This window comes from Somniosus microcephalus, chromosome 18 (genome assembly GCF_052327205.1).
Source record: "Somniosus microcephalus isolate GS21.2 chromosome 18, FLI_Smic_1.0, whole genome shotgun sequence".
NCBI lineage: Eukaryota > Metazoa > Chordata > Chondrichthyes > Squaliformes > Somniosidae > Somniosus > Somniosus microcephalus.
Genome location: NC_141004.1, coordinates 33,197,124 through 33,222,149, shown reverse-complemented (window position 1 = coordinate 33,222,149; position 25,026 = coordinate 33,197,124). Strand labels below are relative to the sequence as shown.

General features: G+C 45.4%; 1 protein-coding gene across 2 annotated transcripts in view; it reads left to right on the top strand.

Moving 5' to 3' along the window:
- The window catches only part of LOC147105205 (copine-8-like), a 776,136-nt gene that overhangs the window by 612,881 nt on the left and 138,229 nt on the right, over nt 1-25,026 (top strand). For both annotated transcript variants that reach the window (XM_086011336.1, XM_086011335.1), the window contains one exon: nt 1,976-2,037. In XM_086011336.1, the coding sequence (XP_085867462.1) occupies nt 1,976-2,037 (62 nt within the window). The remainder of the gene's footprint in view (nt 1-1,975; nt 2,038-25,026) is intronic.

Below are 25,026 nucleotides of genomic sequence, written 5' to 3'. Positions count from 1 at the left end.
CCTTACTTTAGGCTGTCAAATTTATTCCTCTAAAATGGTTGAATTGCAATTATTGAAAAAATAGCTATTGGGAGAAGAAATGAATATCTGGGTTTAAGTTGATATATGTATATGTGAACTGACTTTCCCCAACTGTAAGAAGGAAGGTATAGTTCAATGTCCCAACAGAGGCACAATACCTTGTACTTAACCCCTCCTAAAGTCCCTCTAAGATGTATGTAAATAAATCATTCAGTTTAAGTCATACAGTATCCTGAACAGAAAACAAGATACCTCACGTTGAGCCTTGTCATAAAAATCTTTTCCATTTTATATACCTAAATTAAGAAAGGAAACCAATAAAAGGTAAGAAAATTCATTGAAATATTGAAATCTGTTTTGTAAAGAAAAAAGACACTTTTACATTTAAAATACATCCTTCAATGTATGGTATTCTGAGATATCTGAAAATGAATTGTGCTGTGAATATTGCAAGATACTCTATCTTTCAATTAGAAAAAAAACAGAAATTGCTGGAAATGCTCAGTAGGTCAGGCAGCATCTGTGGAGAGAGAAACACAGTTAACGTTTCAGGTCGATGACCTTTCATCAGAACTGGAAAATGTTAGAGATGTAACGGGTTTTAAGCAAGCACAGAGGCAGGGAAAGGGGGGAGGGGAGGAAAGAACAAAGGGGAAGGTCCGTGATAGGGTGGAAGGCAGAAGAGATTGAATGACAAAAGGGATGATGGTGCAAGGCAAAAGGGGGTGGTAATGGGGCAAGCAAAGAAACAAAAGATGGGTTTAGAGGAGGTGTAAATGGGAATGGCAGAATCATCAACAGCTGCAGTCCGAAAAAATGGGGGCAGAGATTATGATCTGAAATTGTTGAACCCAGTATTGCGTCCGGAAGGCTGTAAAGTGTCTAATAGAAAAATGAGGTGCTATTCCTCGAGCTTACGTTGAGCTTCATTGGAACAGTGTAGGAGGCCGAGGTCAGATTGGGAGTGGAGCGGACGATGCAGTCTCCTCTACACTGGGGAGACCAAACGCAGATTGGGTGACAGCTTTGCAGGACACTTCTGGTCGCCTGTCACTTTAATTCTCCGCTCCGCTCCCACTCTGACCTCGGCCTCCTACACTGTTCCAACGAAGCTGTTGATGATTCTACTGTTCCCATTTACACCTCCTCTAGGGTTTAGGGAGATTTAATAGAGGTGTTCAAAATTATGAGGGGTTTTGATAGTTTCTCCCTATCTGCACTGTTTCCACTGGCAGGAGGGTCGGTAACCAGAGGACACAGATTTAAGATAATTGGCAAAAAGCCAGGGTGGAGTGCGGAGATTTTTTTTTTACGGATCAAGTTGTTGTGATCTGGAATGTATGGCCAAAAAGGGTGATGGAAACAGATTCAATAGTAACTTCCAAAAGGGAATTGGATATATACTTGAAAAAGAAACATTTGCTGAGATATGGGGAAAGAGCAGGGGACTGGTATTAATTAGATCGCTTTTTCAAAAGAACCGACACAGACACAATGGGCCGAATGGCCGCCTCCTGTGCTGTATGATTCTATGACTGTTTAGGCATAAGACAAAGCTCATTGCCATTCAGGTATGGTCACTAGACTTGTATTGTGTTAATTCATTGAGTACACAGATACAGCAGTGGTGCAGAACAATGAAAATACAGAGGCCGAGTGAAATATATGTGTTTACTGAGGGTTTTGCATTGGTGCGCAGCCAAACCAAAATCTCCCTCAGGCCTACACTGAAACTTAATTTAAATTACTACATGTGGTATAAATAAACATGCTTTAAGCTAAAGTGCTTTCTACATTGCATTAAATGTAATTTCAGGAGGTGAAAGCAAAGCTGTATTTCATAGCACCTCAGGTTAACTTCTAGGTGCTGAGTACGTTTGCTAAAATTAGCCCAGTATGAGATCTCTGCATGAAGAATCTTCTTCAACTCACTATATTTCCCCTTTCCCCTCAGGTTACGCTGTTATCTTTTACAGTTGAATCTGAGCATACATTCCTCGATTATATCAAAGGAGGGTGAGTAGAGTTTGTAATTAGCTGGCCGCAGCTGTAATGTAATAATATTCCTGGTTATGTCCTGCTGTTCTTGTAATATTGATCTATGTTCTCTGAGGAAGAAGAACATAATTTGATGTATGGGCTGAGATGCTCAAGGCTTTTTCAGCATTTAACAGACATTTAACCCGTTTAGGTGGGCATGATGTTTTGATCCTTGGTAAAGAGCTTTGATCAGCTAACAAGCTACGTCGAACTATGTCTTAAATTGGATTCCATGACAATTATCTCATCAAATCAGAAGCTCCTCTAAGAACTGGAATTTAAATCAATTTAGATAAAATTTAAAATAACAACAGAAAATGCTGGAAAAACTCAGCAGGCCAGGCAACATCCGTGGAGAGAGAAACAGAGTTAACGTTTCAGGCCAAAGACCCTTCGTCAGAACTGAGAAAAAAAGCAGGAAATGAAAAAAAAAGCTAGTTTGGGAGCTGGGAAATGGGGGAGGGATGAAAGAACAAAGGGGAAGGTCTGGGAGGTGAAGAGACATTAAGAGATATTCAAGATGAGACGAGGTGGTAATAGGACAGGTAAAGAGACAAAGGATGGCTCTAGATGAAGTGTGAGATGCGCTGGCAGATTGAGAGACAGCGGCCATGTGGGAGAGAAAAAAGGAAAAGGCACAAACCAAAGGTTTGGATAAAAAATATATAAAAATATAACAGGGACCGAGGTTATGATCTGAAATTGTTGAACTCGATATTGAGTCCGGAAGGCTGTAAAGTGCCTAATCGGAAGATGAGTTGCTGTTCCTCGAGCTTACGCTGAGCTTCTGTGGAACAATGCAAGAGGCCGCGGACGGTGAGGTCTGAGTGGGAATGGAGCGGTGAATTGAAATGACAGGCGACCGGAAGCTCGGGGTCACCCTTACGGACTGAACGGAGGGGTTCTGCAAAGCGGTCACCCAATCTGTGTTTGGTCTCCCCAGTGTAGAGGAGACCACATCGTGAGCAGCGAATACAGTATACTAGATTGCAAGAAGTACAAGTAAAGCAATCTAGTATACTGTATTCGCTGCTCATGATGTGGTCTCCTCTACACTGGGGAGACCAAATGCAGATTGGGTGACCACTTTGCAGAACTCCTCCGTTCAGTCCGTAAGGGGAACCCCGAGCTTCCGGTCGCCTGTCATTTCAATCCACCGCTCCATTCCCACTCAGACCTCACCGTCCGCGGCCTCTTGCATTGTTCCACGTAAGCTCGGCGTAAGCTCGAGGAACAGCACCTCATCTTCCGATTAGGCACTTTACAGCATTCCGGACTCAATATCGAGTTCAACAATTTCAGATCATAACCTCGGCCCCTATTATATTTTTATATATTTTTTATTATCCATACCTTTGGTTTGTGCCTTTTCATTTTTTTCTCTCTCACATGGCAGCTGTCTCTCAATCTGCCAGCGCATTTCACACTTCATCTAGAGCCGTCTTTTGTCTCTTCACCTGTCCTATTACCACCTCGTCTCACCTTGAATATCTCTTAATGTCTCTTCACCTCCCAGACCTTCCCCTTTGTTCTTTCATCCCCTCCCCCATTTCCCAGCTCCCAAACTGGCTTTTTAATCTGTTTCATTTCCTGCTTTTTTTCTCAATTCTGAAGAAGGGTTTCGAACTGAAACGTTAACTCTGTTTCTCTCTCCACGGATGTTGCCTGGCCTGCTGAGTTTTTCCAGCGTTTTCTGTTGTTATTTCAGATTTCCAGCATCTGCAGTATTTTGTTATCGTATTAGATCAAATTTAACGTTTGATTACTTTAATCTAAAATAATTGCTTTTATTTTATTGCTTCTCACGGTCCAGACTGGTAGCTAGGATATGATGCATATCAGGAATTAGTCAATATATTTTACATAAATAAGGTAAACTATATGAATATAGGTAAATATAGTTCACCTTTGATTTATATTTGGATATATATTGTTATGTATTTAGTTATTTTTAGTGTCATCCTGGCTCAGTTTGTAGCACCCTCGCTATAAGAGTCACACGTTGCAGGGTTGAGCCCCACTCCAGGACTTGAGCACATAATCTAGGTTAACACTTCATTGCAGTAAAAATGTGCTGTCTTGATGGTGGTACTTATTGAGACATTAAACTAAGGCCTATCTGCCTGTTCAGGTGGCCATGAGGTGGCATGATTTGAAGAAGAGCGGAATGTTTTGAAAACAAATACAGGAAACTTTGTGCTATCCGGCACCGACGGGACCGAGCTGCTGCCGTTCCCTCAAAACTGCCGGGCACTCCAGAGCTAATTTTGAAACATACGGAGATTTTCATCTCCGTATGAATCAACAAACCCTGTTGCTTAGCAACAGCCTCTAAACAGTCGGCAAGCGTCTCTAGCTGAAGCTGTTGCTTAGCTACAGACCTTGCAGAGCTTGACTGTTCAAAAAAAAGCAAAGAAAAGAAACGAAAAGAATAAAAAACGGCTCCTGATTTTTGCCGGTGGCTCGAGCTTGCCGGACGGTATGCCTCCGGATAACACAAAGTTTCCTGTACCACCAAATAAATAGATTAACTGGCCATTGATCTCGTTTGATAGTTGTGGGACCTAGCTGTGCATAATTGATTGTTACATTTGCCTACATAACAGTAATCTTGCACTTTCAAAGTGATTGGTTGTGAAGTGCTCTGCAACAGCCTGGGAACATAACAAAATGATATATAAAAGAATATTCTTTCTCATCTACGAATCTCTGTGTATTGAACTTAATGGTTAAGAAAGGAATATTCAGTATAGGAAATAATCTTTTTATTTAAAAGGCCATTCTTAAATATATTTAAGTTGTAATTTAAATTCAGAATTATCTTTTTTTCTGCACTACTTAATAGTAATAGTACAATATATGAAAAGATGTGTCTGACTTGGTGACCCATACTGCATAAGGGCATTACTAAAAGAACATGAATAATGAAAGGTTATAGTTGTAAAGCAAAGATCGAAATACTGTATTATGATTTTTTTTGGAACAGGGGATCTAATTAAGCTTTTCAAGATTAAGAGAGCTTTTGAGAGGCCAAATGGTTTCCGCCATGTTGATGAATCAGTAACAGAGGGGATATTGATTTCAGATTATCATTAGAAGTTCAAAGGGAGAAACTAGAAGAAATGTTTTCACACGGAGCGTTTTTAGAAGGTGCAATATATTACCACCAGAGGCTATTGAGACATGAGACTTGAACATTGTTTAAAAGGAAATTGGATAAGTGTTTGAAAAGGAAGTATATAAAAGAAAAAAATGGACCAAATAGCCTATTTCTGAGAAACTATGATCGCAGTGTACACAAAATGAACCAACCCTCATCTTTCAGTGGATCAGATGGTGAATCCAGCTGTCTGGCCCATACTTTTCTGTCGAAGTAATGGTGAGACTGATGGTACTTGCTGTTATTATTTATATGTAAATGCGACAGCAGCTTCAGCCGAGGGCAGATGCGCGGTTAAATGCGGAAATCCAAAAGTTGCTGTCCCAAATGCCATTAGCTTCACGAAAACAGCACCTCGCTGTCTAGCTCACTATTGAAATACGTTGAATGATGTGAGGTTGCTGTATTTGTGAGGTAGATATGAACTAAACTGGCCTCAAAAAGCTACGTCTTGTCCATTTCACTCTAAGTACCCATTTAACGATGTGATAATTGTTAATTACTGCCAAACAACACCTCTGGCACTGAAAATTATCTATTACAAATGTGGAATCTCATTCCTTCAGGTTTTAATTGTTGTTGGAGATTTTAAAAATATAACATTTTTAATTAAAAAAAAATACTTTTCCTTTCTCTTTTTTCTCTCTCAATCCAATCTTTCTTTCCCTCTCTTTAGTTCTCTTTCTGTACCTGATTTGACATTGAATTCACCCACTCTAACCTATACTTCCTTCTTAGTCCTTGCGCTGTTAATTTTACGATCTTTCAGCCTGATTGGATAAGGAGATACACAGTTGCTTGCCCGGTTCAGTCAGGTCCCAGATGCCCTGTTTCCCTCTCTGCACCGTTATCAGCTCGCATTTTCAACAACTTGCCATGCAAAAATTCTAAAAATCTAAACATGCAAGGGCAAGTCTAACTAATGGCAGACACCGTTAGATGCCCTGCTACAGCAAATTATGGCCCTGTGAGTTTTTATTTAAATTAGGCAGACTGAATTACATGGAGAAGATTGTTTGCTCGGGAATTAGTAATATGGACCCATCTTTTTTTAATGTTTTTTTGATATCTCTTTATGCTGCATTAATGCAATTTTTCAATCAAGTTGCTAGCTCTCCATTATACACATTCATGTGATTGCATGACCACAGGAAACTACTCCACTATAATGAGACTTGCCACAGAGCATAAATTGAATGGTAAAGAGAGTCTCACAATCAGTACCACTTGACAAAAAAATCAGTCACTGAAAAATGTCATTAACTTGAATCTAACTTTCTATTTTTGTACATCTCTAATGCTTTTTAAAATGGCCCAGATTTTGTGGTGAGGATATCAGCGCTCACCTTTATTAAGGTGTAAATCGGACAGCAATGTCCAGTGACCACACATGCGCCGTTAAATGTGGAAATCTGGAAGGTGCTGTCCGAGATGCCCTGCTCCTCCAAAAGCTTTGCTATACCGGTATCTCGCCCAGAGACAACGCATTGCAATACATGGAAGGGCATAACGTTGTGGTACTTTTATTCACTAAATACCCAGGCCTAGAAATTCGGTTGTGGGTTCGCCAGGGCTTTAGCGCCGGAAATTTAGCGCCGGCGCTAAGTCCCCCTGCGCGCGCCAAAAATTCAGTAGCGCCGCGCCCAAACGGCTGCCGGCACTACTAGAGGGTGTCAGCGCCTCGAAATGGGCGCTGAGTGCCGCATTGCGGCGCAATTCCGGCGCTGCGGCACCCGATGCGGTGCGGCAGGCTGGGGAAGTGCAGGCCTCCTCCTTCAGTTAAGGAGGAGCTGCCTGCACCCGCCCGCTGGCCGTTCAAATGTTCAGAAAAATGAGCCCGGCACCTCGGACAAGTGCCGGGCTTGCAGGCCAGACGCATCTGTTCCGCGGGGGGGGTGGAGGAGTCCGGGGAGGGAGGTGCGGGCAGGCGGCCGGCGGGAAAGCGGCCGGCCGCCGCGCGACCTTAATGCGCCGGCGCTAACTCCTGCAAGACTCGGTTGCCAAAGTCTTAGTTGCGGCTGCCACGGGCGAGGCGGCCGCAACTCAATTTCGGCGCTGGGGCCCGTCACCACGGCAACCGGGACGCTGCGCACACCGATGACGTCATCGGTGCCGGCGCAGCGCAACCGGTGTAACGCCGACGGAAGGGCCCCACTGAATTTGCCAACTGGCCATAACTCCGGCGCTAGGCCCTCCAGCGCCCCAAATGGGGCGCTAAGCCTACTGAATTTCTAGGCCCCACTAAACTTGCCAGATAAAGTTAAGTCTTGTCCATTCCAGTGTAAGTGGAATTTTAACAGCGTGATAATTCTAAATTAATGTCAAACAACCTCTCTGACACTGATAATTAACTTTTACAAGTGTGGAGTCTCATTCCTTCAGATTTTCATTATTGTTGGAGATTTAAAAAAATATAAAAAGTAATATTTTTGTTTACTTTTTCTTTCTGTCTCTTTTAACTATCTCTCAATCCAATCTTTCCTTCCCTCTCTTTATTTTGCTTTCTGTACATGATTTGGCATTGAATTAAATATTCTAACTTACGTCCTAGTTCAGAGACTGCGCTGCTCATTAAGAATGTTTCAATCTGATTGGTTAAGGAGACACACAGTTCACACAGGTCCCAGATGCCCTGTAAAGGGTGCCGTACTGAAATGGATTTCTAATCACCGCAAGTTCCAGTGCAAAAGCCTATAGAAAGTCTGTAGGCAAGTGTTCGCCACTGACTGCAAAATTTGAGGCAACATTTTTATTTAAGCAGGGAATACTGATAACTTATCAGTGACTTGAATTGGTTTGATGATCCTGATAGTATGAGGGAGTTGTAATAGCATACACAGCAGAAATAACATCATCAAAGGCCTTTGGTTTGTAACTATTGGCTGATGTTATTTAGCTCCATTCTTGGGTTTAGATTTTCATCAAGTCAGTTCTGCACCTCCTCCTTCCTCTCTCTCATTATTCATCAGCTGTCCCTATTCAAATAATAGAACTGAAAAATCAAAAGAATTAGTTAAAAGAAAAAATGTCACTTGATCATAATTATTTATTTGGATGAAATAAAGCCAACCTCTTACTGGCCCCACTAGGGTGAAAAATAAAATGAACTTAAGTTCTCAATTCAGTTCGTAATGGCCAGGATTCCACTCCACAGAGCTGCTGATTATCTGACACAAGTTGACATTAGCTTGGCAATCGAAGCTAAGGGATCATAAACAGAAAACATGGTAAATGTTATTGGACATATTTATCCAACAAATGGATCCAATAGCATAATGCAGTCCTAACTGAATTATTTGGTCAGATCAACTCTGATATGTATCTTCAATATAATGAACCAAGATGTATCCATTACCCCTGCCATTTCCTTGAATTCTTTAGTTTTATGTAGAGGATATATAAAGACCTAAAAAAGCTAGATTTTTCCCTCAACGTAACTACACAAATCCTCTTTGCTTGGACATCCATATCAGTCCTTAACTGTCTGTCTCAATTGTCAAAAAATACAAGGCGCTAAATAAAAAAAGCTTTGAAATTTGTCCTCTAGCTTTTCTTCCAATAATTTTGAAGAAACAACCAAAATGATTTGTGGGAGACTGAGAGAAACATTCTATCATTTGGTTGGCTTAATGGCGCTGGTGCATCCTAGGAAATTTTACACACTGCCCATGCCCAGACTACAAGACATGCCTTCAACTATCAGAGTCATCGGTCTGGAGTTAAGATTTGTTCCCTTGAATTTCATGCTATCTTATTGTCCAAAAAGAAGAGTTGTCTTGAGATACCATAAATTGAAGGAGCACATGCACAATGATATACATGTGCTCAACCTGCAGGCCCACAGTTTATCAGTAATTGACCATGCATCATGCAACTAGGTTCTGTTTCAATGCTGTGCTGTGTGAAGCCTATGGAAGTTGCAAGTTTGGCCAGGGTTTCGTTGGTACATTACAGCTTGACTGCTGAGGTACAGGTGTCCATGAGATGGAATGATAAGGTTGTGGGCAAGCAGTAAATGTGAAATGAGTAAACAGGCACCTTTTGGAGCTTAGAATCTTGGGCCATCTAATTGATGCTCGGAACTATTGGCTCGTCTTACATTGTCATATTTTAAAGTATGCATTCTTCTTTTGCACCTGTTCCCTTGTTTTGCAGGTAATGTAGTTAATGTTGAGTTGGCTATCACGTCCTGCCAGATATCATGTAATATTCTCCTCCAGGAGCATGCCCTGGAATGCCAGACAGGATAGCCCTCCTTGCACCCGCCTTTTACAGCAGCACATTAAGAACATAAGAACATAAGAAATAGGAGCAGGAGTAGGCCAATCGGCCCCTCGAGCCTGCTCCGCCATTCAATAAGATCATGGCTGATCTGATCCTAACCGCCAATCTACTATCACAGAACCATCTCCTGAATCTAACAGAATTAGACACACGAAATAGGAGCAGGATCAGGCTACACGGCCCCTGGGCCCGCTACACGGCCCCTGGGCCTGCTCCGCTACCCACAGGGCCATGACCGATCCGAACCTAGACTCATGTCCAAATTCCTGCCCGCTCCCCGTAACCCTTACTTCCAGGAAACTGCCTATTTCTGTTTTAAATTTATGTAATGATGTAGCTTCTACAGCTTTTTGGGGCAGCATATTCCATGGACCTACCACCCTCTGAGTGAAGTAGTTCCTCCTCATCTCAGTTTTGAAAGAGCAGCCCCTTATTCTAAGACTATGCCCCCTAGTTCTAATTTCACCCATCATCGGGAACATCCTCCCCGTATCCACCCGATCCAACCCCTTCACAATCTTATATGTTTCAATAAGATCGCCTCTCATTCTTCTGAACTCCAATGAGTAGAGTCCCAATCTACTCAACCTCTCCTCATATGTCCATCCCCTCATCCCCGGGATTAACTGAGTGAACCTTCTTTGTACTGACTCGAGAGCAAGTATGTCTTTTCTTAAGTATGGACACCAAAACTGTATGCAGTATTCCAGGTGTGGTCTCACCAATACCTTGTACAACTGAAGCAATACCTCCCTATTTTTATATTCTATCCCCCTAGCAATGAAAGCCAACATTCCATTGGCCTTCTTAATCACTTGCTGCACCTGCATACTAACCTTTTAAGTTTCGTGCACCAGGACCCCCAGATCCCTTGGTACTTTAGTACTTTCCAGTTTCTTGCCATTAAGATAATAACTTGCTGTGATGAAATATGCCATTCATCAGGCACGCTCTATTCCCTGTGTTTGATTGTGCCTGTGACTGTGACAAGCAGGGGAGTGTAGTTTCAGTTTCCATTTCCTTACCTGTATTGTATTGTGTGTAGGGCTCCGCCCATACCTGGCCCCTACTTAAGCAGGCCCCAGCGTGTCTCACAGGCAGTACAGCAGATCTCTGGATGAGAGACACTTCTCCACTGTGTATTACTTTCTGAGTTAATAAAAGCCTTGCTTTGCTACGTTAACGTTGAGTCTCGGATTCATTGAGGCACATCAATTTTATTAACTCAATTTTCAACGCAATGGATCAACTCTTGAAACCCGAACGTTTGGATTTGGACCCGCATGCTTCGGACGCATCGGCACGATTCGGACACTGGTTTAAGTGTATGGAATTCTTCCTGGACAATTCCGCAGCCATCACAGACGCTACGGATGCTGAAAGTATGAAACTCGGAATCCTGCGGAATTGGGTAAGCCACCGGGTTTACCCCCTCATCCAAGACGCCGACACATACCCGGCCGCCTGCGACATCCTAAAGGCGCATTACCAGCAGCCTACGAACGAGGTGTACGCTAGGCATCTGCTCGCTACTCGCACACAGCGACCTGGGGAATCGCTGGATGAGTTCCTAGTCACCCTGAAAACGCTTGGCAAAGACTGCAAGTGCCAAGATGTAAAAGCCGCAGTGTACACTGACGAGCTTGTTCATGATGCCTTTATCACAGGCCTCAGCTCCACTTACATCCGGCAGAGACTACTGGAAAAAACGGGATTGAACCTGAAACAGGCTGTGGACACAGCGCGATCCCTGGATGTGGCCCAGAGAAACTCGGACGCCTACTCTTCAGCCGGCGCCGCCCACGCCGCCACGTGTGCACCAAGGGCACCGCCATCTTGGAAGGCATCTTCCCCGCCCGGCAGCCCGACACCGTCGGGGCCCCGCTCTCCCCCCAGAAGCCCTACGACAGCCGCGATGCGTCGGGGCCCCAACTGCTACTTCTGCGGGCAGCCGAAGCACACCAGAAACCTGTGCCCGGCGAAAGGCACCACCTGCTTTAAGTGCGGTAAGAAGGGGCACTTCGGGAAGGTGTGCAGAGGGAACCCCGCTGGAAAACCCGCCACCGCCGCGTGTGCGCCGTGGGAGCGGCCACCTTGGACACCATCTTGCCCGACCTCGTGGGGTCCGCCATCTTGTGAGCAGACAGCGTGGATGCCATCTTGTCTCGATCAGGGCCCTACAGACTGTATACGATAATTTTAAATTACTAATCATGAAGAGTCTATGTGCGAGCGTGATCTTGGGCCTAGACTTCCAGTGCCACCACCAAAGCATCACGCTCAATTACGGTGGGTCCCAGCCGCCCCTCACAGTGTGCAGTCTGGCTACCCTGAAGGTAAAGCCGCCTTCGCTATTCGCGAACCTTACTCCCAACTGCCGGCCAATAGCGACCAAAAGCAGGAGGTACAGCTGGGAGGACAGGCGGTTTATCGCGACCGAGGTAGACAGGCTCCTGAAGGAGCGCATTATTGAACACAGCAACAGCCCGTGGCGCGCCCAAGTGGTGGTGGTGAGGGGTAGCGAGAAGAAACGGATGGTGATCGCCTATAGCCAAACGATCAACATGTACACCCAACTAGACGCCTACCCGCTACCCCGCATATCAGAAATGGTGAACCAAATTGCCCAATACCGGGTGTTCTCCACCATCGACCTCAAGTCAGCGTACCACCAGCTTCCTATCAGACCAGAGGACCACCCGTACACCGCCTTCGAGGCGAACGGATGCCTCTACCAATTCATCAGAGTCCCCTTTGGGGTGACGAATGGGGTCTCGGTCTTCCAGAGGGAGATGGACCGCATGGTCGATGACCACCACTTGCAGGCAACCTTCCCCTACCTCGACAACGTCACCATCTGCGGTCACAACCAGCAGGATCAAGACTCGAACCTCGAGAGGTTCCTGAAAACCGCACAAAAACTCAACCTCACTTACAACGAGGACAAGTGTGTTTTCAACACCACGCGCCTCTGCATACTAGGCAGCGTGGTGGAGAATGGGGAAATCGGACCAGACCCCGACCGATTGCGCCCCCTACGGGAGCTGCCCCTGCCCAACACTCCCAAAGCCCTGAAAAGGTGCCTGGGGTTATTTTCTTATTATGCCCAATGGGTCCCCAACTATTCCGACAAAGCCCGCCCCCTCTTGAAAGCATCCTCTTTTCCGCTCTCTGCTGAGGCCCACGCCGCCTTCAAAAGCATTAAGCAGGATATTGAGCGGGCCACGCTACAGGCAGTGGACGAGAACACTCCCTTTCAAGTGGAAAGTGATGCGTCTGACTTTGCCTTGGCGGCCACCCTCAACCAGGCGGGGCGGCCCGTAGCTTTCTTCTCGAGGACCCTCCAAGGGCCCGAGGTCAGACACTCCTCCGTGGAAAAGGAGGCCCAAGCCATCGTGGAGGCAGTGTGCCACTGGCGCCACTACCTAGCCGGCAAACGCTTCACCCTACTTACCGACCAGCGGTCGGTAGCGTTTATGTTTAATAATAAACAGAAGGGGAAGATTAAAAATGATAAGATTCTCAGGTGGCGGATCGAGCTCTCCACCTTCGAGTATGACATCATTTACCGGCCAGGGGCCCTTAACGAATCCCCCGACGCCCTCTCACGAGGGATGTGTGCCAGCGCCACCGGGGATCGGCTACAGACCCTCCACAACAACCTCTGCCACCCAGAGGTCACACGGCTGTTCCACTTCATAAAGTCCCGCAACTTACCCTACTCGATTGAGGAAGTTCGGTCTCTGACCAGGAACTGCCGCACTTGCGCTGAGTGCAAGCCTCGGTTCTACCGCCCAGATAGAGCCCACTTAATCAAAGCTACACGGCCCTTTGAGCGGCTCAGCTTAGATTTCAAGGGCCCCCTCCCGTCAGTCGCCCGCAATGTTTACTTCCTGAACATTGTGGACGAATACTCCCGTTTCCCATTCGCCTTCCCCTGCCCAGACATGACCAGCGCCACGGTCATTAAATGCCTCAACAGCCTGTTCTGCCTGTTCGGTATGCCGAGCTACATCCATACGGATAGGGGGGCGTCCTTCATGAGTGAAGAGCTACGCCAGTACGTGCTGTCCAGGGGGATCGCCACGAGCCGTACCACCAGCTACAACCCCCAGGGTAACGGTCAGGTGGAGCGAGAGAACGGGACAGTATGGAAAGCAGTCACTCTAGCTCGAAGGACCAAGGGCCTCCCTACCTCCCGCTGGCAGGACGTCCTCCCAGATGTGCTCCATTCGATACGGTCGCTATTGTGTACTGCCACTAATGCCACGCCCCATGAACGAATGTTTGTCTTTCCCCGGAAATCCACCTCGGGCGTATCCATGCCGTCATGGCTCTCCACCCCAGGTCCGGTATTTGTACGAAGGCATGTGAGGGGCCACAAGACGGACCCTCTCGTGGAGTCAGTGCACCTTCTCCACGCCAACCCCCAATACACGTATGTCCGGCACGCCGACGGAAGGGAGGACACCGTGTCCATAAAAGACGTCGCCCCAGCCGGTAACGACAACAACCACGACAACAACAGCAACAACGATCACAGCAACTCTTACCCACCCACTATTCTTTCATCACCCCCGGAAGAACATAGACCAACGGTGCCCCCACCAACTACCCCTTCAACAACCCTGGCGGCGCCCCCGGCAGAGACCCAGGAGGCCACCGGGGACACCCAGCCGACACCCGCGGCACCACAACAGCTACGTCGGTCACAGAGGACTACCAAACCCCCGAACAGACTAAATCTGTAGAAGGGGTGAATGTGATGAAATATGCCATTCATCAGGCATGCTGTATTCCCTGTGTTTGATTGTGCCTGTGACTGTGACAAGCAGGGGAGTGTAGTTTCAGTTTCCATTTCCTTACCTGTATTGTATTGTGTGTAGGGCTTCGCCCATACCTGGCCCCTACTTAAGCAGGCCCCAGCGTGTCTCACAGGCAGTACAGCAGATCTCTGGATGAGAGACCCTTCTCCACTGTGTATTACTTTCTGAGTTAATAAAAGCCTTGCTTTGCTACGTTAACGTTGAGTCTCGGATTCATTGAGGCACATCACTTGCTCTACGAGTTTTCCTGCCAAAGTGCATAACCTCACACTTTCCAGTATTGTATTCCATCTGCCAAATCTCTGCCCACTTACTTAGCCTGTCTATGTCCCCTTGCAGGTTTTTTATGTCCTCCTCACTCACTACTTTCCCTCCCATCTTAGTATCATCTGCAAACTAATATGTTACACTCGGTCCCCTCCTCCAAATCGTTAATATAGATTGTAAAGAGTTGGGGACCCAGCACTGACCCCTGCGGAACATTCTTTGACCTGTGTCATGAATCTTATCATTCATGAAGAAATGAGTCATGAAGTAACACTGGATGGCCAGCTGGTGGCGCCATCCAAGGAGTATAAATACTCGGGCATGGGCCCAGCTTGCTCAGGATGTTTCTGTAACCAGGAACTAGTGATGTAACTAGAATCTCATGGTTGTGAAACAGTTGATTAAAGCCTTGTTTTATACTCAAACCAAGCGCTCAGTAGTCTTTGTACATCAACCTACACCTGACAGGGATTCAGGTGTAGTGCTGCTTTGCCACTTGCCTGTGGCCTCCGTTTCATGCCTCCGTGTTCGCTGTTCCTTCCTTTTGGCTTTACTCGCCAAAGCTCGCCACTCTGCCAGCGCAAACTCAGTGACCCACGCCATGCAATTCTGGTGGCGCTTAGGTCGGGGTTGCAAAGGCAGCCCTATTATTTAGGCAGAGTGAAGGCATCGTTCCTCCTGTTTGGCTGTGCTGTATCTGGTTGGGCAGCACACTGGATGACAACCACAGATAAAAGTACTCCATTCCTCAGAACTGACAGCTTGTTGAGCACATAAATGCACTCAGCGATACAAATTAAAAAAGCTAGCAAAGCTGTACTGGTACAGTGCTCAACCACGGCATCGGAATATTTGCTTTTGATGGCTTGTACCTGCTCAGATGATCATGCTTCGTGCAGGAAGTTATAGTGATTGCTCGCAAACTTTCAGTCAATCAGCAGCTACAGCTATATTCATGAAAGTTACAGCATGAAAGAAGGCCAGTCACTCGCTGTGCGAGTGTGACCATTTGAACTGGAGCAATCTACCCTAATTCCATTTCCCTGACCTTTCACTGCGTCCTTTGATAAGAGGTCCTTTTACCTTTTAAGCCTGTGCATTTCAGGTTCTGGGAAAGCAATGTCAAAATTACCGCCCTGCTTTATTCTCCTTTCATAAGATATATTTTTGAGTGTGCTGCTGTACTTTTGATGGTCCGTTGGAGGTTGTACTGTGTGTTCCCAGCCCCTCAACAGCAAAGTGCCCCGCATGTGCCTTTGCAAAAAAAATATATAATTATTTCAATTTGTTATTTGATTTTTAAAGGACTTTCTCCTCAAAATCCTTTTTAAACAGCTGTAATTACTGCTGTTTCTGCCATCCTAGCTTGCATAGTATCACACATCGTGCCACAGTTCAGAATAGAATACAGCCTCCCGCATGAATATAAAAGCATTAATAATCTTTTATTTATACAAAGGAGGAAGCGAACAGATTTTTCTTATACAGCATTTATTGTCTTCCTTTGATCACAATAATTACAAGGCCACAGAGGCAGGAAGAAATTTTCTGAAAAACTTAGGCCGGAATTTTGCCGGTCCTCAGAGTGCGGGATTGGAGGTGGGACCGCTGTCAAAATGGCAAAGATTGACAGCGGGTAGGAAACCTGCTGTCGACCCACCTCCAATTGATCTTCCCAAGTGTCGGGTTCCCGATTTGTGCATGGATGCGACACCTAGTGGCGGAAAGAGGATTATAGCCACTTACCTGGCTGATACATGTTAACAGGCTATTTTTAAATTTTGCCCCTTCTGCCTCGGGCTCCCCGATGTCCGGACACTATGCCAGGTAAGTGTGGCATGTTGTGAGTCTGCTGTAATGTTTGTGCATTGATGACAGCTGCAGAAGTGGTGTGAAGGATCCAATGGTGGACTGGTGAGTTTCAGAGGTAAGGAAATGTTGGGAAAATCTTTTTTAATGCACTTTTCTGCAGGTAACAAGTTTTGAATTGGCTGTCTAGTCCCATCTCATTGGGAAAACCTCTCTCACCAGTGACAGATCGCTTCTGTAACCTCACCTGTAGCTGCCATCTATTCTAGCCTATGGAGGGAGTCACTGGAGAGCCTGGGTGTAAGAGCTCATCTTTGTACAGTGATTGTCAGTGTTTGCAGCACCTTAATGCTATCAACACTAAGAAATGAGCTATCAGAGAAAAATTGTGCGTTGTCAGATGATGCATCATCAAATGACATCATCTGACCGGCTTCTTCTTAATTGGCCGGTAAGCCCGCAGGGGCGGGCTTAACAAGTCCAATCGACGTAAAATCACGTCCGTTGGTCGGATGAAGTTGGGGGCGGGACTGGAACCCAGAAACCAGCTGACCCGCTCCCAAGCAGCATCCATTTGCAAAATCACAGCCAACGTCTGGGATATTCTCAGTAGCTAGCTCAGTAATTCAAAAAGTTAGATATCGATCCTAAGCCAGTTATGGTATCATGATGCTATTGTGCATCACAATGCAAACATACTGAAGCACTCAACTGGCTCAGTGCACTTAACAGGCTGACTGGGCAGGTTGTAGTTCCAAGGTCAGATTGTAAAACCCATGGAAAAGTGGGTCTCAGCTGGCATTGGTCCCATGAAGGCTTGTCTGGTTACATTTGCCAGTGACATCAACCTACACATGATGGCATGGGGAGGAGGGGAAAGGTGTTGAAAGAAAAAAATTAGGCTTAATACATGTCCAAAGTTTTCAGGAAACACAAATTTTGCCTGTCTCATGATCGTGTCAGATGGATAATCCAGTTGTATTTGGGTACATATACACGTCATCGAAATGAGGATACCAAGCCTGATTCAGATAACTGGTTAATTTCTGTGCATGGTACAGGAAACTTTTTTTTATCCGGCACCGACGGGACCAACGTGGCGCCGGTTCATCAAAAATTCCGGATAACCGAAAGCTATAGTAAAAGATACAGAGCTGAGAGCTCCGTATAAAGCAACAAACCCTGTTGCTTAGCAACAGGTTCAGAACAATGGCCACAAGTTGCAAGCGTCTCTGTAGCTTAGCAAGAGCTGCAGCCACACCCTTGCACAGCAACAGATGGAGGAAGGCAAGTAATAAAACTTACCTGAACCTACTCCTGAATTTTGCCGGTTAACCGAGATTTCCGGTTATTTAGGTGCCGGTAAATCGAAAGTTTCCTGTACTGAGATTTCAGATGTTCTACTGCTGCTAAAATAATATATATATTTTTGTATTTTTCTAGGATTTTTGTAGAATTTCAAAATCTAACCAGCCTCATTAGTATGCACACAGCACACCCTACCATCACACAGACTGATGATATATCTGAGATTAGCTTAAACTGTCTGGCGAGCTCCTCGCTGAATTAAACATTCAGCAGTTTACCAGCAGTACATAATACAGGAGTAACACAGTGGTTTATAGATTCCAACAGATCAGTGTGAATTATGAATGAGCCCATGGTCATTTAATAAATTATTGCTCAAATTTACCCCAAAAAGAAGAGGCTGCTGACATTTTAAAATTAAATTTAAAGCAGATTTTGTGCTCCCATCATTTTTTTTTAAAGTAGCTATGCCGCATTAAATTTGGACTAGTCAAGTAAAGTAACTAGCTGTAAGCCTGTATGAGTTTATTTACATTTATTATTTTCATATACTTGAGACATTTTCTGTGTGTTTTACTTTGCGCATTTATGTACACACTGCCACTAATGTTTCTCTCCGTGGTTTTGAATCCATTAATGAAATAAAGATCATTCAAACATTTCATGTTTGCAATATATGGAGTGATATCATGTCACCACACACATGTTGGGATTGATTCTCAAATTATTGCAATTGCATTAAAACTGTTAAAAAATACCTTTGAACAAATGATGGATAATCTTGGCTGCAGCCCGGATTCTGCTCAGACCCCATAAACTAAACCTGCCGACAAAGTTCCCCAAAGTGACAAAATCTGACTCTGTTTTTCATTTATTTAAAGGAGAATTCTTTATCAAATAACTACTTGCAAGGGTTTAATCATAGAAACATTAGAGACAAGAGTAGGCCACTCAGCCCCACGAGCCTGCTCCCCATTCAATTAGGCCATGGCTGATCTGCAACTCAACACCATTTACCCGTCATTGCTCCATACCCCTTGATACCCTTACCTAACAAAAATCTATTTACCTCAGTCTTGAAAATTCCAATTGACCCAGCATCCACAGCCTTTTTGGGGGAGAGAGTTCTAGATTTCTACTTCCATTTGTGTGGGAAAAGTGCTTCCTGATTTTTGCCCCTGAACGGCCGAGCTCTAATTTTAAGATTATGTTGGCTTGTTCTAGAATGTGCCCCAGCAGCGGATAAAGTTGGAGAAGCTCAGCAGGTCAAGCAGCAAGAGAGAAACAGAGTTAACGTTTCAGGTCGATGACCTTTCGTCAGCTTTTTTCCAGTTCTGACAAAAGGTCATCAACCTGAAACGTTAACTCTGTTTCTCTCTTCACAGATGCTGCCTGACCTGCTGAGTTTCTCCAGAATTTCTGTTTTTATTTCAGATTTCCAGCATCAGCAGTATTTTCTTCTTGTATTAGCGGATAAAGTTTCTCTGTATCTACCCTATCAAATCCTTTTTACATTTATCATAAAACCCTTGTCAGCTTGTTCTGAAGCAGCTTCCCATAGCTTCCCCCAGAATGTTGTCTAATCCATCAGATTTATTTGCTTGACATTGGATTCTCATGAAAGTTATGTTGCACAAGAGAACACAGCAATGAAATGATCATATCCAGAATATACTGCAGGAAGCAGTAAAAATAACTCTTCCCACTGTAAATCATAAAAGTTTAAGGAATAGATACTGATATTGTAACCACTGCAAGTAATTTTGTACTCAAATAGTAGACATATAAATGTAATTTAATAACTGCACTGAACAAAATTTCTTCCTGGACATATGATTCCTTCAACATATTGTACGAGCCATGTGAAGACTTGCAGATCAATAAGCTGTCTTTTGGAAGTAAATTTTTCTGTCACATGTTGGTCATGTCAGTGGGCATGTCATATTGAAAGTGATCAGCAGCTGTCTGCATCCCACTGCTTTCTGTGAATCTCCCAACAGGGCTTTTGTGTGAAACTGGGAAAAGATTTTGCTATACCAGTGACATTTGCTGGAGCGAGATGTTCCATCCCAGTGACGATCAATCTAAAGTGGTGATTTTAAGCCCCTGGTGGGAAGCAGGGGGAAGACACTGGACCTCCTGTCCGGGAGTTGCCATTGAAGGAGACCCGGTTGATTTTACCGGCCGGGCTACATTAACATTTCACCGGCCAGTTGCCAGCCCGAAGCAGGTGTAAAGGGGCAGCTGGCTGACTGCCCCCCTTGAGAAGATCGGCAGGCCCAAAGGCGGCCCGCAGGCACTCGGGTAAGTCACGGGGGTAGGGGAGGGTTTGGGATTATTTTTGCCGATTGGGAATGGGGGGAGCCCAGGGTGGCAGAGGTGCAATCTTTCCTTGTGCGGCGCAAAGATAAGGGGTAGGATTTTCATTCAGGAGTCGGGTTGGAGGCGGGGCTACAACTTTCGGGGTTATAGTCCCGCCTCCATCGAGATGCAGCCAATCCACGCGATTTTAACTTGATTGACCTTGTTGAGCCAACCCAGCGGGCTCAGCAGGCCAATTAAGGGCCACCCGGCAACAGGTGACGTCACAGACTGAAATTCATCTGTCAAGAGGTTTTGACAGATGAAATATCAGTGTTTCACAGCTGTTTGAAGCTGTCAAACACTGACAGTCTTACTTCTAACATGAGTCCTTCTCTACAGACTCAGTTAGAAATCTCTCCTGCACAGAAAGCTGCAGGCTGTCACTTTTGACAGTTCGCAGCCATTCTGCTTTCCGTGCCGGTGAGATGAGGGACTCCCGAGACCTAAAGGAAGGAAGGCTGAAAAGGTAAGAAAAGTTATGTAAAACTGATTTAATCACTTTAGACACACCAAACACACTTACCTTTGCACTCATGCACACATCACTCACCTGAACACTGACATCTCGACCGCTCTAAGTCCTTCAACCCGACGGCCCGCCTCCTCTAACTGGCGTGGTTTGGAGCCATCGGGAATCCCACACTTCAACCTTAAAAATAGGGATTAGGCTAAAAACTGCCTGTTAACTACCTGTTAACAGGCAGTTAATTGGCACTAATCCCTTCCCGCCTCGGGTAGGCGGGTCCCAGTGCGGGGCAGGTACCCGCCTCCTTTGAAACTGGCATGGAGGCGGGTTTGGGTGTGGGATGGGGTCGGGATCCCCGATTTTGGGATTTTAACCCCCCACACGCCTCCAATCCCGACTCCACGGCCCAATGAAAATCCTGCCCAAGTTGTTACTTGCCTTTTTGAGCTTCTGTTCCAGCAGATTTTGCTGGTTGGAGTGTCCAATGTGGATGCACTGGAGAGTGGGCCATTATAATTGCCTCAGGACCTGCGTGATAGGACACTGATTTGCATGTATTTATGAAATGTCCCCTACTGACGCTTCAACCGCCCAATGTTGAAAGAGATGGGGCTCCTTTTTAATCATGTCTTCCCATTTTCTGCCTCTGAATGCTCTCCTCCTTCACTACCTTCTGCTGTTATGGTTCATGTTTGAAACCCTTCCAACATCATGATCCACGATTATTCAAGAGTCACGCCTCCCACCTTTCTGTGCAGAAAGTCTGATCACAGATGGAGCAGATCAACTGCAGCTGAAAATCAGTACAAAATTACCAATGATATGATGGCCTTATTCTGGCTCTCAATTTGGTGGCTGGCTGTGCTTTGCAGGTTATACCAAACCATTGCTCAGCCTGGCTTGTTTGGCTATAGTCATTATGAACTTTTGTGCTACCAATGTTTTTCTTTGCAAAAAGTACGAGTTCTTCATCCATTTTGCAGATGCAGCTGGTATCCTATTTTAATGTCAGTCTGAAACCACCAAACCTAAATATTTTGAGCCTTGCAACCTATTGCCTTTTATTTGTATGCTTAGGGAATGTGCTGTGTGTGTTACTCGTGAAAACTGATAGAGAAATTTGCCGCGGCTTGATCTGAATCACTAATTACAGCATTGGAGCTGAGCAAGTGGGAACAAAGAGGAATTAGACTGTTTCAAGGAGTACTGGGAATATACCATGGAAAAGCTAATTACAAGTGATCGGTTCTTTAATGAGCAGAATATAGGGGGTGATGTTATACAAGCACAACGGACTACAATGTTTTCAGAATCACACATCTGTCAACCGATGGTCCAGTGTGTAAGTTAGATTACCTGTAGCTGATTTATAGATGTTGTCATCATAATAATAGTTAGAAACTGGTTGCGTTAAGTATGTGTACCAACGTTTGCTATTCCACAAAAGGACTAAAGAAAATCACTGCATGGATTAATGATGAGATTCATTTCAACAGAATTATTCAGATTGCTCCTATAGGATTTAACTTTGCTGCTAGAGTTTATATTTGTTGTAGCACTAAACGATATTACATGAACAAAAAAATTCAAGTTTATTTAGTTCCACTAGTTGTATTAGTATTGCACTGGGAGTGTGTGTGTCTATACTCCATAAGAACATAAGAAATAGGAGCAGGAGTCGGCCTTTTGGCCCCTCGAGCCTGCTCCACCATTTAATGAGATCATGGCTGATCTGATCTTGGGCTCAGCTCCATTTCCCTGCCCGCTCCCCATAACTCCCTTATTGTTCAAAAATCTGTCTATCTCCACCTTGAATATATTCAATGATCCAGCCTCCACAGCTCTTTGGGGCAGAGAATTCCACAGATTTACGACCCTCTGAGAGAAGAAATTCCTCCTCATCTCAGTTTTAAATGGGCGACTCCTTATTCTGAAACTATGTCCCCTAGTTCTAGATTCCCCCATGAGGGGAAACATCTTCTCCGCATCTACCTTGTCGAGCCCCCTCAGTATCATATGTTTCAATAAGACCACCTCTCATTCTTCTAAACTCCAATGAGTATAGGCCCAACCTGCTCAACCTTTCTTCATAAGTCAACACCTTTATCTCAGAAATCAACCTCGTAAACCTTCTCTGAACTGCCTCCAATGCAAGTATATCCCTCCTTAAATAAGGAGACCAAAACTGTACGCAGTACTCAAGGTGTGGTCTCACCAATACCCTGTACAGTTGTAGCAGGACTTCCCTGCTTTTATACTCCAACCCCCTTGCAATAAAGGCCAACATTCCATTTGCCTTCCTGATTATTTGCTGTACTTGCATGCTAACTTTTTGTGTTTCATGCACAAGGACCCCCAGGTCCCTCTGTACTGCAGCATTTTGTAATCTCTCTCCATTTAAATAATAATTTGCTTTTTTACTTTTCTTACCAAAGTGGATAACCTCACACTTTCCCACATTATACTCCATCTGCCAAATGTTTGCCCACTCACTTAGCCTGTCTATATCCCTTTGCAGATTCTTTGGGCTGGATTTTACTAGTCCTAAGGAGGCGGATTTGGAGGCGGGACTGCTGGGAAAATGGGGAAAATTGGGAGCGGGTCCCAACCCCGCTCACAACCCGCCTCCGAACCATCTTCCTGGGAGGCGGGTCCCCGACTCGCGCAGGGACCCGTCTCCTCGAGGCGGGAAGGGGATTAGAGCGAATTAACTGCCTGTTAACAGGCACTTAAGAGGCTTTGCACCATTTTACGCCGGCTGATGCGGGCTTCCCGATGTCGGGAAACCCCGCCAGGGTCAGCGAGGCAAGCAGTGGGTCTGCGGGGGTGAGAGGGGTCAAAATGTGAGTGATGGGTGCAAGTGTGGACAGGTAAGTATGAGAGGTGAATGTGAAGTATTGGAAAAAGTTTCCTTACCTTTGCTTCTTCTTTCTGCAGGCTTCAACCTTTGAGGATCCGGAGGTGCCTCATCTCAACAGCAGAGATGACAGAATGCCTGCTGCATTCTCAGATGCAGCAGCTGTCTGCTTTATGCTGAGGAGAGAGGTCTTGGTCAGCCTGTGTGCAAGGGCTCATCTTAGCACAGAGATTGTCAATGTTTGACAGCTTCTCAAAGCTGTCAAACGCTGACAATTCATCTGTCAAAAATTTTTTGACAGATGAAGTATCATACACTGATGTCATCTGTCACTGGCTTTCCCTTAATTGGCTGGTAAGCCTGCAAGGTGGGCTTAACAAGGCCAATCAAGGGAAAATAGCGTGGTTTGGTCAGACGTCACTGGGGCGGGACTGAATCCCGGAAACCAGAAGTCCCGCCTCCAGCACGTCTCCATTGAGAAAATCCAGCCCTATGTGTCCTCTTCACAACTTACTTTCCCACCTATCTTTGTATCAGCAAATTTGGCTACAGTACACTCGGTCCCTTCATCCAAGTCATTAATATAGATTGTAAATAGTTGAGGCCCCAGCACTGATCCCTGTGGCACCCCAGTAGTTACTGTTTGCCAACTGGTATGACTGCTGAATAGAACCATAGGTTGGCTTGTCACAAGTAATCCTCTGTCTGTTTCACACCAATTAAATCCAACTGAAGAACAATGTGCTTGCTCAAAAAACCTATGCAAAATATTACTCAGTGCCAATAAAAAAAACCTGGGAGAATGCGCATTCTGAAATATATGATACAGTTGGATATGAAATGCATTTTCATGAGTGGTTTATTTGGTTTGGCTCTCCCGTGACAATAAAATTCATCTTCACCGGTCGTGTACCCGCTACGTATTTGAACCTAAGGGGGGAATTTTGCCAGCCCTGGGGAGGCGGGTAAGGAGGCGGGACTGCTGGGAGAATGGCGGGATCTGGGGGCGGGTACCCATCCCGGCCCCAACCCACCTCTGTGCCATCTTCCCAGGAGGCGGGTACCCGACCCGCGCTGGGAGCTGCCTCCCCGAGGCGGGAAGGGGATTAGTGCCAATTAACTACCTGTTAGTTGGACTTCCCGACGACTCCGAACCTCGCCAGGGTCAGCGAGGCGGGCCGTCGGTCTGCGGGGGTCGGAGGGGCCGAGATGTCTGGTGTGCAGGTGAGCGATGAGTGCAAGTGTGGAGAGCTAAATGTGTGAGGTGTGTGTAAAGTGTTTTAATAAGTTTTACTTACCTTTACTTCTTCTTGCAGGCTTCCTCCCTTCAGGTCTTGGGAGTCCCTCAGCTCACCGGCACAGAAAACAGAATGGCCGCTGAACTGTCAAAAGCTGCAGCCTTCTGCTTTCTGCTCAGGAGAGATCTCTAACTGAGCCTGAGTAGAAGGACTCAACTTAGAGGACAGATTGTCAGTGTTTGATAGCTTCACAGAGCCATCAAATGCTGACATTTCATCTGTCAAAAATGGGTTGGCCACAAGTCGATGGAGGCAGGACTGAAACCCGACAAGTGGGAGTCCTGCCTCCAAAAGCTCCCCATTGAGAAAATCTAGCCCTTAGTTTT